This window comes from Aythya ferina, assembly GCF_964211825.1.
Source record: "Aythya ferina genome assembly, chromosome: 5".
NCBI lineage: Eukaryota > Metazoa > Chordata > Aves > Anseriformes > Anatidae > Aythya > Aythya ferina.
In genome coordinates, this window is record NC_140301.1 from 24,872,833 (window position 1) to 24,889,438 (window position 16,606).

A 16,606-nucleotide genomic window follows, 5' to 3' on the forward strand; every position below is an offset into this window, starting at 1 on the left:
GATAAGCCAGCTGTCATCCAGGAAACCACACAAAGTGAATGGAAAGAGTAATAAAAATATGCCTAAAATGAAACAGCATTTGTTTCAGATAACAGTAATTAGCAGAATTTGGGACTATGCAAAACATTTTGAATGTTCAGGGGATTGAGGATTTTGAGCTCAAAGCACAGATTTAAAGTATTCTTATAACTTCTGTGCTACATCAAATCAACAACCCAAGCCTATTTATCAGTTCAAATAGAAATTTTCCTGAAAGTGTTCGGGACTATCAAGGTTAATGAGACTTCAAAGTACAAGAAAATAAATCAGAAGTCAACAGCTGGTAAGCCTGCAATTTAGTGACAAAAAAATATATATATTACAAAAAATTGTAATTTTGCTGTTCTTGAATCTGAACTCTAATTTTGCCTGAAATCATACAGCATGTTTAAATATAATTTGATGGTATGGTGCTCTTTTTGCATGGTAAGTGAAAGATTTTAAAACTTGATGGATGCAATATTTCAATATCTTAAAATATGTAATCTGTCTGTAAGTAGCACCAGCATTTCATTTTAAATATCATTTCTTTCCTTTAAAGAACTTTAAAGGACTTTGTCTTTCATATGAAATTGAGATTAAACCATAATTTAGTGGGCTTGCCTCCGATAAAGTCAGATTAATCAAATAATAACTTGCACTCCTGCAAGCTGTTTTGCCCAAGCATTTCAAAGTGCTTTACAAGCCCTAATGAATTAAGGAAAATGATAATGCATCCCACCTCTACAAATGAAAAAATAAAGGCAATAGATAGGTAAGTACACTAGATTCTTACAGTAAATCACAACAGAACCTAGATTTTTCTGTATTCAAGTACACTTATTTTAAGAAAATATTTTTTCTTTCTTTTTTATTGTATTTTTTTATTGCATGTCACAAGTACTAAAGACCATTCCACAACCTGTGTATGACAGCCCCTGTTTTATAGTGGCAGATATTAATACTCTTTGTATTACTTGCAAAATGTATTAAACTAGTACATTTAAATAGTAAAATTTCATATTAATTGTCTTATTAACATGGAAAATATACCCTACATTTTAAAAGCTATTTTCTGTACGTGAGAGGACAGATTCAGCTTCTGCTCTCACTTACGACTGTCATTGAAGATCCTGTCCAGTGGACACCATTCTTCCTTAAAAGTCAAAAAATTTGCTGATAGAAGATTTTGGAAATCTCGGCTCTCTAAAGTTTGAAGATCCCTACTTTCTAACTACAAAAGTCGCCTTAGGAAAAGGAAAAGGAAAAGGAAAAGGAAAAGGAAAAGGAAAAGGAAAAGGAAAAGGAAAAGGAAAAGGAAAGGGAAAAGGAAAAGGAAAAGGAAAAGGAAAAGGAAAAGGAAAAGGAAAAGGAAAAGGAAAAGGAAGAGAAAGAAAGAGAAAGAGAAAGAGAAAGAGAAAGAGAAAGAGAAAGAGAAAGAGAAAGAGAAAGAGAAAGAGAAAGAGAAAGAGAAAGAGAAAGAGAAAGAGAAAGAGAAAGAGAAAGAGAAAGAGAAAGAGAAAGAGAAAAAGGAAAAAGGAAAAGAAAAAGAAAAAGAAAAAGAAAAAGAAAAAGAAAAAGAAAAAGAAAAAGAAAAAGAAAAAGAAAAAGAAAAAGAAAAAGAAAAAGAAAAAGAAAAAGAAAAAGAAAAAGAAAAAAGAAAAAAAAGGTTTCTTCTACTTTTCACATCAATAAGCTTTGGTAAAGAAAAATGAAAATTAAAAGTTCCCAGAGTACCATCACAAAAATACAAGCAACAGGAAATATAGGAAATTAATTTTGATTAATCCCATTTTACATCTACAATAGGACTGATTTCTAGCCTGCTGAATACTTTCCCAGTTGACTTAAATGAAAGACAAAGATAGTAAACTCTTCAGGAAATGAGATCCAGAGAGTACAATATTTACAAACTGAAACAGGAATATCTTTTTTTTTTAATTGCTTAAAAAAAAAATACACCTCTTTATCATGTATTTAATTTTTGAGACAATATTATATATCATATTAAAGTCAGAAAAGAACAGAAGATTCATTATCTCTTTAAAGAAAATCAATAGACTTCTTTACACCAGTGTTCTATGCAGCTACACAGGTAAGATCAAACAAGACGAGCAGAGAATCCTTTTCACATCACAGAACATATCCACAAAACACTGGCTAATGTGTTCTTTTCCCTTGGTTTAAAAAAGGCAATTGTATTCATTAGCAGCTTTTCACTTAGTATGGCTTGTGTGCATTACACTCAAACAGTCAGCTGTCATATGAAATGATGGGAGCTGACAGTGTGGAATTTTAAAGGTTCATCTCCTTTTGCATGTACTAAATGAACAAGAGCTGTCTAATTTTGGTTGAACTGAACCCAACAAAAAGCCCCTGCGAGTATGCAAGATTTCATTCTACTTTTTCAAGTTTAATATGCACAGTGAATATTCAGTGCTTTTCAGCTAGATACACTGTTAGTTCTATGACTAAGAAAGATTTCATTAGGTAGGCTTCAGGCAACAGTGAACTACAAATGGAATTCCTTCCTTATTTTCAGAAACTCACAGTTTATGACCCATATCCAATGACGAATGGTCTATAAACTCTCTTATGGTCTTTAATTGCATAAACTTTACATTATAGTCTTAACATTAACTTGTGAACATTTTTGCTACAAGATGTAGAAAAAAAAGCAGTAAAAATAGAAGTTCCCCCAGCTCTTACAAAAATAGAGTATGTAATTCTTCAGTATAAGGCATTCAGTATTTATGTTCTTTGTTTAAATTTTTACTTTTTTATAAATGCAGAGAAAAAAAAGGTTTAATTCTTAAATTAAAAACAAACAAACAAACAAACAAATAAAAATAAAAAATAAACATCTAGTAATCACTGCTCAGTTGCCTAAAGCTCCTGCTGGCTAGTTAGCCCTCTCTGTGCTAACTACCTCTCAGAGTGTATTATTACTAGCCTTGTCAAAATACTTTATCTCATAGCTGTTGTTTATATTGATATATTAATAAATGGCTTCCTATACACTTAATACTGTATGCACACTCCTTGAAAAGTGCACTTCTCTGCTAGATTTTGCTACTGTTTTGACTTGTTTTCCAAAGAACTAACTAAATAAGCAATAAAAGTTGATGTAACATATTCAATCAATATTATTAAGAAAAGAGCCTGTGGAAGATTGTGAATATTTACCCTCCAAGCAGATAAAACACAACCATCTGGAATTAAAATTTTGAGCAATTCTTAACCTAGGTTATTTTGAGGACCACAGGCTCCTTCTTGTAAGGTGACTTGTTTTTTGCCCCTAAATCACTGTCCATTAGCACGACAACTATTCAAATCAAGTGCTATCTGTATGCATGGATCTATATAGATACTTTCTACTATAAGCAATACTCACAGTCCTGCTGCAATGCTCAAATCAGCCACTAAGCAAGGAGGAAACTTAGGAAAAACTGAAATTACATTATTTCAAAACTGTTCTTTCTGCAGTGGCTACTTTGGTATTGATGATTCTGTGTAACTGGATACTGAATATAGTGAAAAGCTGTTGAGGTATTTCTCCATTGTTACATTTTCAAATTTGTTAGACAAAGATGATTTAATTCCACTTCAGTCTTACACTCTTAAGCCATTGAAACATACTGAGTAGCTAAGACCTAAAAATAATATTGTTTTTTTACATTGTAGAAAAAATAAAATAAAATAAAATTACATTGAATTAACATGTAATTAATAATATTAATATTACATGTAATTAATGTAACTAACACTACATGTTAATGTAAGCAAGTGCCTCTTACGTATATTGTAATTCTTCCTAATTCTAGAAAATTAAATGCAGCACACTTTAAGTTCTGCCTAAAACTAATTCAGGAGTACTTACTAGTTTTGTATTTTAATCAAGAAATCTGAGTTTTCTTCTCCACCAAAACTAAAATTATTTTTAAAAACTCTAATAGAAGTAGAGCATTAAAGCATTATAACAATTTTTTCTGTTTATTAAAAAAAAAAAAAAAAAAAAAGGGTATTCTAGGGCATTCTACTGAACATTTCTATTGGGAAACTATATATATAAAGTTAACATTTATTATCATTAAAATATTTCTGTTTTCTTCATTTTGTCAGGATGCTATGATCTAAACATAAGTGATCTTTTTAAACATATTATTGTAATATTGTCTCTGCTTCTCATCTCCTGTATAAACTGCTACTGGGCAAAACATTAGTGATATCAGTCATGGAGTGGGTAAGATCCGGCTTCTCCACTGATGCCACTATTTGTCTTCCTCCCTTTGTGCAGCCCTTGGTATACACTAAGCTGACCATGAACCAGCAGTGATCCCTTGAAGCAAGGAAGGCTAAAAGCATCCTAGATTGCATTAGGAAGAGCATCACCAGCAAGCTGAAGGAGGCGATCTTTCCCCACTGCTCAGCATGGGTAAGCATCTGGAGTGCTGTGTCCACCAGTAGGCTCCCCACTACCAGAGAGCTTGGTAACTGGTAAGCATGGACTTACTGGAGCAAGTCCAGAAAAGGGCCACAAAGGGGCTGAAGAACCTGACATACACAGAAGATTGGAGAAAGCAACAAGCAGGGGAAATTTATAAATTAAGACCCATATTGTGGCTGACTCTTGGCCTTAAGAGCTGGACAGATTAATGGTAGCCCCCTCCTGAAATAAAATAAAATAAAATAAAAAAAAAAGGAGACCTAATGTTACAGGAGAACTGCTTATGGTCAACAAAGAGTTTTATTTCAAGAGTCAGACTTACTCTTTCAGCAGTGTTAATAAAATAGAAGCTACAACTGGGAAGTGAAATTGTTTAATACATTTGTAAATTCAACAGAGGAACATATGCACATAGTCAGATATCTACAGGCAGAAAATACTGGCACATGAACTGGAACAGAGCATGTTTTGGGAAGGGAGGAGGAAAAGTTGGAAGCCAACACTTAAGTCTGTAGAAGCGCTAAACACTCTCATACGAATCAAGACATTTTAGTAATCCTCTGTAAAATATGTGGACATCCCCCGTACCTAGGGAGTTGAAACAGTTAATTCCTAATTATATCATAACTGTTATTAGCAAAGTTGAGGTTTGCTGTGTAGTCTCATACCAGGTGTTTTTTCATACTTTGCCTGCATATCCAAGCCAAACATGATCTAGCATTTGTAAGATGCTGTTACAGTATTTATTTTATAAATAAAACATTTGGCAATTCATAATAGATGGGGTGGGGGCTTCTTGTAATTTTGAGAAGTGTATGTTTTGTTGGCTGAGAAGTAATGTAGGTGCACATAACCAGGATGCAGATCACTCCTACATCATTTAAGGATTATTTTTAAATGTATATATGTACTCTTGATTCCAGGAGACTATATTAAACATTTATTTTTATACTTTAAATTTTATTAATGATGAACAGAAGCCCTTAAAATCAAGAAGTTCTACAATATAACATTTGCTGGGATCACCAGTTCCAAGGCAGAGGGGTCACTTGCCTCTCCATGGGAGGATGAATTCTGGCTGCATGTTTTCAACTGGCCTTGAACAACTGACAGAAATCCTAGGACTGAGAATGATTTGTTGTTGGCTTAAGCAGCAGTGACGCTTATGGCTGATTATTTCTGCTCCTCATGCTACGCTAGGATAATGGTTGAATAGTTTAAAGTTTTGTAGATAAGCTTAATGTTATCAAGAAATGAATTGTGTGAATTTTAGCGATGTTATTTGTTTTGCTCAACTATATTGAAAAACCAACATAAACCACAGACACACAGATTAAACAGAACCATCTCATCCTGAGAAATAACTGCTGGGAATTTTATCTTTCGTGTTTCGCTGTTCTGCCTATTCTGACTACAAGCATATATACTTAATTTCACTTACATTACCAAATTACAGAATCCACATCAAACAGATTCTAGACTCAACTAATTCCAAGTTTTACAGTAATCTTGCACAACAAGACGCTATGCAAAGTTTTACAACACCAAAAAATACCCAGAATTTTGGTCATATGTACCTTAAACAGTCTGTGTTCAATATTTCCATAGGTATTAAGCCAGCCAGATAAATAATCTCTATCTTGAAAATATCTTACCAGTATCAACCATAATAATATTGCTAACTATGAAAATAAAACTTGTTTGTTTGGAGTATTATTTAAAGTAAACATGCCCCAGTCTTGCATGGAAGACAAATGTGCTATGCTTTCAATTCCTCTCAAATTGCATTAGAAATCTTTAATGCTTTGGTCAGCTACAATATCATTTCAATCTCTTCAGCATGTTAACCAATTATTCTTTGCAATCTTGACTTAACCTGTACCTGTTGGATCATACAATCTGTTATTAGGACCTGTTATTGATTCTCTTATTAAACTTCCGCCAATAAAAGTGTTTTAAAGAATTGTATATGTGAATATATGTTTTAAACATTGCTGATTTCTATTTTCAGTACTTCATAAAACAGATGGAGGTGGCATGCTTGCTAAATGTTTTAGCTAATCATTTTCTGTAATTAAATGTAATCTCCGATCATTCAGGAAATGAAGACGTGTAATAAACTTAAGGAAATTGAGCAGTCAATAGCTGCAATACATGACAGTAGTTAACTACTGTATAGGGAGTTAAAAATTCCCATGCACTATCTAATAATATGACTCTCCATATAGAGTTTCTACTTAGTGGTGAGGATGGATAGGTCCATAAAAGCAACTGTATTTTGGGTCTGTCTAATTCATGTTAGGTTAAAGAAGATTTAGGATCAAACTATAACTGTTGAATTTCTTTTCTGTTACTATCAGACTTTTCCTTGCATGCACTATTTATAGGCACAAGTTATGAGGGGCTTTACTTTTTTTTTTTTTTTCACCATCCACAAAAGTGGAAGAATCCTGTGTAAATGATTAGAAGGAACATGTGAGCTGTTCCTTCTGAGGAGCTGAGCAGTTATTTAGGAATAAAATGTCACATAATTTCTTATGCATGCTAGTCCAGACTTCAGCCAGGGACCTATCCCATTTTTCATGATTTCTACTTTGGAAAATAATAATAGAATTTTGAATAGGCACTTGTGCTCACACATTCTTTATGCTATTGACTTCTTAGTGTTTTGTGCAGTTACTTGACATCAGAACAAAAGATTTGATTCCTATTATATGTATTCACAGTAGGACTAATATTAAGCTTTCCATGTTTTTTTTAACATTGCAGTATTAACCAAGGCTTATGAAGCCACTTGAGTTTAAATTCTCTAAATTTTAAAATTCCAATATTCTCTAGATAACATTGACTTTACCAATTCCTTCATTCCTTTGTGCTTTAATAATATCTACCTATTAAAGATGATAAAACAGAATAAATTGTAATTCTTAATATTGTCAAAAATAAATTGCCATTTATGCTACTAATATTCACTATAAAAAGCTGAGAGAAATATAAATCAACTAAAAAAATGTGTTGCTGGTAACAAGCAGAAGCATGGGGATAAGAACTTCATTACTATCTTTTCCATAGCTAAATTTTGTTGATTATGTAGTCCTTTGTATAAGCAAATAATTACTTTAATGATTATACATGCCTAAAAGACACAGCTACACTGCCTCAGGAAAAATGAACTGTATTCAGATTTCATGAAATAATACAGAAACCTTCCTAGAGCTCAGAGGATGCCCTATACCTTCCTGAATATCATTGAGTTCTGCCAGCTTACACACTGACAGGAGAGTCATAACACAAACCCTCGAGCCAGCTGTAAACTTGCCAGAGGAATATCTTCCACTGGAAAGTGTCATTTCAGTAAATAACATTAGTTCCTAAGATTTAGGCAGCATGTATCAAGACCTCCCAAAACAGTAACAATATTGTTTGGTATAGGACATTTATTGCGGAAATGTAAGAAATGTCAGTGTTTCAGAATCTACTTTGATCTAATTAAACACTGAAATGCATTTTGAAACACTGATATTTCTTACAAATCTACATTTCAAGTACCTTTATCACATAGGATAAACCAGTTACTTCCACTCAATACTCACTACCTCCCACCAAAGTCAAAGTATATTCAGAGATTACATTCTGTGTGTGTATCACTTCTGAAAAAAGGCCACTGCTTTGTGTTCAGCTAATGCATGGGTGTTTGATCTGGCCTGACAAGCAACAATCTCCTTTCAGTAGTTCCACATTTTTGTTACAAAAGTATTTTGGACAAAATTTTCATACCATTTTTCCTTAGCCATTCCGTGAAACTGCTAACATAAATGTACGGGCCATGGCCTCTTTGGCTTCTCCAGATAGACCTGAAAGAATCTGGGAGTAATTTGGGTTCATTGTGGATATCCTGTTAGGGGATTAGAAATATATAAACTCCCTAGTTGCCTTACTGCTTTTATGTGCTCTTTATAAAACATTTCCAAACTTGAAGAGTAATATATTTGTTATTTCTGGCACTGTTATACACAAGAGTAATTAACATTAGCTATTTAACTCTTGCAAAGCATGCAAACCACAATATGTTTATGATGTACAGCACTTCAAACATATGCTTGTGTTCACACAATGCCACCTAATCACCTGCATGAGAGCACTGGCACAGAATGCCAGAATTATACAGCCACACTTCCAAACAGCTCCTAAATTGTTTAAAGTTGTCTACTCCTCTAGCAAAATATTGTGATTTGAAAACTCTTCAAGTATTACACATCATTTTAAAGAAAAGGAGGTGAATTCTGCATGTACAACCTGTGTGTAGAAGAGGTTGTAAATACAAAATAACGCTATTTTTAAAAGGATACCAAAAGTAATCAAAAATCAGTGCCCAGTGGGTATACTCACATTGCAATTCTATTTCTATTTATAAAACTGCAATTAATTTCAAACTAGTTTTTATGCAGTTTTTGCTTTCTTTAAATGTGGAGTGAGTTCTCCCCATAAACTAATGAACTGAAGTGAAGCCAAATAGAGACCAGCTGGCTGAATTGCTAAGTAATTTTATCCACATGATTGACTTTATGATCCTTTCACTACAGTAACTAGTCTTTATTCTCACAATCAGCATCAACCATAATTCCAAGAGGGAAAAATGATTAAAAACCTAGAGAATAGAGAGGAGAGGTTTGTTTGATGTGGTACAGTGCATTCTTGCACACATTTCTTCTGTATAATAGGTGCAGAATTACAGGTCTTTATAGCCTCCAAAGTAGCACAGTGAATAGCTGCCTCAAAGACATAATAAGCAACCAATGCCTAAATAATCATTACAGATACTCCATTAACAGCATCTAACTGTGTGGCTTTTAACCATACAAATTGTTTTTTGACAGCTTGTAACCTTTCCAAACAGTTTCCTTTGGGCATTACACCACACTCAGATCTAATTTTAACTTTTGCTTTGTCTATAATTTATTGCTTTCTTTGGAGACACATAATGTATTTCAGTGAAATGGATAAATTCAAATAAAAGATTAAAAAAAAATCAATTGCTGTTTTAATCTATGAAATCCATGCTCACTGGGAGATAACTAAAATCTGATGAAACATAACTGGGGGAGGCTAGGAGGAACTAAATGGTCTTGAATTCCTGAGGGTATCTGTTTTACAACAAGCAATATTTTTTCCTCAAATAATTTAAAATAGGCCATAGCCAACTGAAAAAAAAAAAAAAAAAAAAAAAAAAAAGTGAAAACATATATATAAATAAAATATAAATCCTTTAAGGCTTTTCCTAAGAGCCACAGACTTTGCATAACATAATAAATAACATGTTATAAAAGAGTTTAATGATGTATTGCAATGGGATAAAGAGCTAAGAAAGATGTACAGTAGTATCTTTTTTTTTCCAAAGAGAGCCTGTAATTACAAATCAGTAAAGATACATGACTTACACAGAGCTACGGAGCAGCCATGTTTATCAGAAATATTACTGTATGTGTGAAATTAATGCAGAGAATGATGTAACACTATTAGGTGATCCGTATTGGCTGTCACTGCCATTATCTCACTTCTGAGGAGGCTGTTTCCAGGAATAACATCCAGTAAATCAACACGGTGTAGTAATAAGCATAGAAATACTGTCATTGCAGTAGACAAGATTACTAATTTCCTTCAAGACATTCAACTGTTTTTCAGCAGATTCAAGCACTTTTGTCCAAAGTTTTCAAGCCTATACAACAGGTGAATGTGTGTGTCCAATAAATGGAAAAGTGATTAGAAACAGTGGAAGTGTTCACTGCTCACAAGGGCTCCTGTTCCTCATAGCTGTTGTTCAGTGGCAAGTCACACCAAAATTAACCATCATAGGTGAAGGGAATACAAACCAGACAGGCACAAAAATTTTCTGCTTATAATCATCTGAACAGGTTCCTTCATATCTCCTGTCACTAAAGGGTCACTAAATTTAGTACAGTTTTCATAAATGACAGGGAAGGCAGAGTAAATCTTTAAATAAAATGTGGAAATACCCCTCTCAGCGTGAATCTAATTCATCATGCTAAAGTCAGTGAAGGTACATCAGCATAAAATTAGAATAAGACAGTCATGAATCAAGCAGATTCATGCCTACCTTGCATCTTACAACAGAGCTATACCATATCTTGTATATCTCAGGAAAAGCTAAAAAAATAATGGCATATTTCTTGTTTACAGATAAGATAATCAATAAACTGATTTTCAGAATAAAGGCTGGTAGAAAAAGGAGGTATCAATAAAACAAATTATTAGAAAGGCATAAAGAAAGCATGAAGCATAAAGACCAAGTAAAATGAAAAGTACAAGAAAATCTGCTGTTATTTTATGAGCAGCATTCAGTGACTTGATTTTTATAAATGATCCAGTATTTATTATTATTATCGAGAGGATTACTTATAAATTAAGGTATTGAGTGTAGAGAAATCATATCCAAACTACTCTGAAACTTTTTAAAGACCTTAACCTTTATTTCTGTTTAATCAATAGATGTTTAATATCACAATGTGCTCAGTACACTGCTTACAGTGGGCCAATCAGTAAACTGCATTCTCTGTAATTTGATCAGACATTCAACTTGGTAAAAAATATAAAAACATCCCTTTTTAAGGCATCTTAAACACTGACAAAAAAATCAGTAAAGTCTGGCCTATTTCATTACATATGCTGATTCTGATGACTGTGGACCAGTTCTAAGTAAATTTTGCACAAATTTGCAGTGCTATAATATATATAATTCATCATTACCACCAACAGTACTTAAGGACATTGCTCAGTTCTCAAAAGAATACAATTATTCTCTCTAAAGTATCTCTTTCTCAACCTTTCTCAACAACTAACAGCATAACTATTAGAACACTCTGCTTGACCAGAGTCCAGTTATCTCCAAACCTTTCCTAATAAGTTTTTGTTTAATTTCTTAAAATTCTCACTGAGTCAGGCACTTTCAATTTATTCCAATGGTTACCCACCCTTACTATAATAAAAGTTTTCTGACTTTTACTTAAATCCAATTTTAGCCTGTATGCCGCAGCATGCAAAAGACAGAAGAAACAAGTAGGGCCCTTCATTTTATCAATGCAACCTCGTTCCATCCCAGGTAAAACTGAATTTCAGGTAAGACAAAGTAAGATGATCAGAGGTGAAGAATAAAAAACAATTTCTGTCTTGATAAAAACAGCCAGCTCCTAAACATCACACTGTTAGCAATTCAGTACAACTGCTCAGCTCATTTTACCTCTGATCAAAACTCAGCCTGGATGCCAATGCAGTGATGAATGGCATAATTTCTTCATTGCTTCTGTGCTATATATGATTTGCTGTTGGCACACTATGTACTAATTAAAATTACTGTAATGTACTCAGAAACTAAATTAAATTTAAAAATAATGAAGAGACCAACTTTATACATTTTATCATATGTTTGTGTACATGTACATATAAATATTTTAGCCTGAGTTCTCAAATGATGGAAAACACCAGTCTTCCACTTAAATTAACCAGTTATGGAAGACTACATAAGCAAAATATCTGGCCCCATTTTACCTATAAATATTTACATATTTGTACACATTTATTTCATTTTCTCATCATCACAATTTCAAAAGATTTATTGATGAGAGCAAAAAGTTAACTATGTCAACATATTCAGAGCAGATCTTAAGAGTCAAATACTTACACATACTATTTGGATCTAAATAATATTTCGAAATTGCAGATTTCAGGAAGAATAGCATGTACTTGGCAACTGAAAACCAAACATTTCCATAAGATACTTACCTCTACTACATCTAAAGCACATTTCTTGTTGTGAGGAAAAGGTGAAACTATGCACAACACACGAAATCTGTGTTAAGCTACTATGAACATAATTTTCATTAAACTTCCAGGTCCAGTTTTCAATTAGCAGCCTTCTACGTTACTCTTGCTGTCTTTCCACTTCAATCTTCGCCTGATATTCAAAGAGACGATGGCATGGGTTCCAGTCTAAAATTATACTCCAGTGAGCGGCTTAGACATATTGGGTTCTACCACAGAAAACTCTGCCAAAAGTATCCCTAAAGTATTGAACTATACTGAAGGACTATGTTTTTAAGAAGCTCTTGGTGTGCTAACAATTTGTGATGTCACATCCTCTCCTATTATGTGTTCAGAAATCCTAAGCAAGATCTGCCACGTCTCTCAAGCACTTCATGAAGACCTAATTTATACAGAAAACTCAAAGGTTTGATGAGATATTGAAGGAAAAAAAAAATCATATAACCTTCTATGGCACTCTGCATTGTAATCTGTTGTTTCTAGACCTTCACTTTTGGGACAAGGCCAGTAGAACAGTTGGTATTTTAGCAATATCCTTAAAGACTGAAGAATAAAGTGTAATCTTTACCTAAATCCCATAAAGCTCACAAAACTTGAGAGCTTTATCCCCAGAAATAAGCCAATGAGGAACCAGCATGTGGCCAGATAACCCTCTATGAAAGAGTTCTGGCCTTTGCCAGTTTTCTGCAATCATTGAGATTAAAATGAATCCTTGAATAGAGAGCAAGTGCTAAGGCTGACTACAGAAAGAGATGTTCATGATTGGCCTTCTGGAATGAAATAAATTTCATTCTTGTGAGAAAAGACTTGCACTGCTTGATTGTAGCTCTATTAGATAGAATATCTGGATATCTATATCTATCTATTGTAGCATTATCCAGTATATATTATAGATTTTAAAGGCTGCCCTAAAAAACAGGGTAAGAACAGTTAAATAAATATATATACACATATATATATATTCTTTTGTATTCCATCTCAACTAATGCAAGAATCTTGCTATCTACCATTGCCACTCTTGTTTCCAAGCACTTTTTGAATTGGATGCTTTTGTTCAGTATACATGAGTAAACAAATTTATAATTAATATTGAATCCATCTGATCCAATGAAAAGTTACTGGAGATTTGTGAAAATACGTATTAAATGCCAGAGATAATAACATTATATTATTCAAAAACATATTTCAGGGCCCTCCTATATCTGTGTAATTTCTTTCTGTCAACTTCTTTTCTGATTTAATATCCTTTCCAATGGATTTTGGTGGGCTTAAGTGGAAATGATTATAACAAACGGACACAGATTGATTTCACTGCTCTTCTTCTGGCATTTTTTTCTGTTAGTATTCCAGAGGGAAAAAAATGGAATTAAACATAGGACAAAAATAGTCACATGCAGATTACCTTGACTTTTCTCTACACATACTTTTTATTAAAAAAATAAAATAAAAAAAATAGATGACTCTTAGGTCACCTAGAGGATAGTAAATTAAACATTGAATAAACAAAGTCTTTCACAATAAAGAAAATGATGGAACACAGATTTTCTCAGCATAACAAGGTATGGGATCTGGCTTCAGTACTTCACCACAATAGTCTAAATTAAGAACAGCAGAGAACAAGTTAGAATCATACATGGTTAGGAAAAAAGGTTCTGTTTATAAACTATAAAAAAGAGGTATGCTATCAGTTGGAAAGTTACAGTATTCTGAGATCAGTTTAAACAAAGTTTCCTTCAAAAAGACTTTCCTTTCTCTGTATGTCAGCATCTGTCTTTTAAAATCAGTTCATCCACACTTTAATCTACAGGATTTATTTTTTTTTTTTCCTGCACACACAGTAAGTAGAAAAAAGTATCAGGAGTCTTTACAACTGAAATAGTCCAAGAACAAGCATAACTGCAGTTATGCTCGGCTAGAGCAGAAGATGTGCATTGTAAACTGATCTAAATCTTAACTGCAGTTTAGTCCTCAGTTCCTCTGAAAACAGAACAAAACACTTACTTAGCAGGTAAAAGAAAAACACGTATACACACACACACAAAGGACCATTACAGTATTCAGGGCTTGATCCAACTCCCAACTCTATCAGGCCATGCATTTCAGCTTTCAGCCTGAACACTTGGAAAGAATAACAAAGTAGTGATTTTTATGTATAATACTATGTTCCTACAGAATAGGAACATCCTACATTTGAATCTGGCTAGCAAAATGTGTTCTCCCCTGCATTATTCTGTTCATAACTTCTCTGGGACAAAAGCATTGATTCTCACAATATTTCCTACTAAATTATAACAAACAAAATATTAATCCTGGGGTTTATTAGAACGTAACTGGCCTCAAATCACCACTGACAAGAATAAAAAAAATAAAGAGACAAGAAAAAACTGCAGCTGCAGGTATACAAAATAGTCTAAGACAGTAAGTACAACAATATGTAGATTTCAAAACATCTATTTTCATTTGACTTAAACATTTCTATCTGATTTCTAAAAACAGTTTTAAGGGGAATGGGCAATTTATGACAGCCAAATTCCATTGCATATTTTATTATTTTCCAAGATAATAAAAGATAGTGTTTCCAGAACAGGGAAAAAAGAACTGAGAATTCCCTACCTGAGAATTACAGCCCACAATTGAATATCACCATAGAGAAACATCTTCCAGTTTTATGTTATATAATAGCAACCCAATTTGCTATTATATAGAAGTAATTCTCTGAGGACCCTAGGACCTTTGTGAATGCATGAAACCTCGTCAATTTCTTTATTTATTTGTTTTTAAACTCACAGTTTATACAACTGCCTATAGACTTTACGACCCTTTAAATATCCCCTATCAGTGGCACGGTTTCAGACTTCCAACAAGTCTTAACAAAAGCTTTGCACTTAGCAGTAAAAGTCATTTACATATTAACCAGCAACCATCAGTAATTACCTGTACAAAATCATCGAGCCTACTCAGATTAAGGAAGGTTCTTTTAAGTATTCAGATTAAAACTAAAATAAAGATCCAGAATACAATGAATTACAATTTTACTTTAAAAGGATATCCACGTATTCTAAGGATATTGCACTAAAAACTTAAAGCAACATGTAAATTTGTAAATATTCAAATGCTAATAAAAGGAGTAATATTGAAAGCCTGACAACAAAGAAAAGTAAAGGTAAGACCTACATAAGAATCAAACACCTGCACACGTAAGAAAAGAAAACACCTGGATTTTGTATGCTAAAATAAAAACCAAATGGGATTTTTTTTTCTAAAGCATTCATTGCAAAACATAAGTACATTATTAAAGAAAAAAAAAATCCTCTCGGATCCCCTTTCATTTAAGTTTAATTGCCCAAATCAATTAAAATAATAATTTATGATAGCAAGTAACAAAGCCCAAAGACATAGCAGACATGAAAAGCTTATATTCTTTTCAAATACTTCCAAACATAAAGTTCTCACACAGGTGAGAGGGTATGCTGAAATCCATGTCAGTCCTGGTAACCCAATCATAGAATTGCACGCAAAATGGAAACTGGTGAGGGCAGCTGGTGACATGCAAGCCAAGGATGTCAGAAGCAGCACCTCTACTAGGCTATTAAGTTATGGTAACTGAATTAGTTTCTTGTGTACTGTGCCAATCCGATGCAGCATCTTTTCAATTACTTTTACTTAAAGACACACTTTAAGAATGCACTTTCGGAAAGGACAGGCAACATACCTGATGGCACTGAATAGGAGCACTATCTGTTGACTGGCTGAGGATCCTAAATTACAGTTGTCACTGACTGTCTGCATTGGTCTGTTCTGAGACCCAGCAGACACCAACCACCCATAAGCCTTGGTCTCAAGGATCTCAGTGCTGCTGAGATCCTCTAGCCTATGCCAGACAGGAGCAGATGCTGCCAGATCCTACTAAATCTAACAGAAGCTGGAGCCCAGCTGGCACTGAGCTGAGAACCAGATTTGACTTTTTGCAGCTTCAAGCACAGCACTGAGTTGCTGCAGTTTTAGGTGAAGATTTCTATTAGAGGTCATTGTATTTTCACTGTATTGACAAATAAACATATACCATTTGTTGCTCTTTGAGCTAAGCATGTTTACATCCTAACAACTACAGTTCTAGAAACGTTATAGATAAAATGCAAAATTATTTAATGGAGACAGTTGTCTCCACAGTACTTGTATTGTTTTGTTAAAATGAACAGTTTAAGTTCCATTTGGTTTTGCTGCAAATAAGAATGGTTATCTGTGGCTAAACAGAACTAGAAAATCTAACATCTGAGGGTACAAAGGAAAAAGAAGATTATATTT

General features: G+C 33.5%; 1 protein-coding gene and 1 long non-coding RNA gene across 5 annotated transcripts in view; one reads left to right on the forward strand and one right to left on the reverse strand.

Moving 5' to 3' along the window:
* The window catches only part of LOC311437363 (uncharacterized protein), a 139,371-nt gene extending 123,259 nt beyond the window's left edge, over positions 1–16,112 (reverse strand). For all 4 annotated transcript variants that reach the window (XM_084520529.1, XM_084520532.1, XM_084520531.1 and 1 more), the window contains exon 1: positions 16,014–16,112. In XM_084520529.1, the coding sequence (XP_084376655.1) occupies positions 16,014–16,090 (77 nt within the window). In that variant the 5' untranslated portion in view covers positions 16,091–16,112. The remainder of the gene's footprint in view (positions 1–16,013) is intronic.
* On the forward strand, positions 163–6,259 carry LOC311438260. The gene is made up of 3 exons (XR_014694035.1): positions 163–322; positions 4,316–4,453; positions 5,443–6,259. It is a non-coding gene; the product is annotated as an uncharacterized lncRNA (long non-coding RNA).
* Positions 16,113–16,606: the final 494 nt, after the last annotated feature.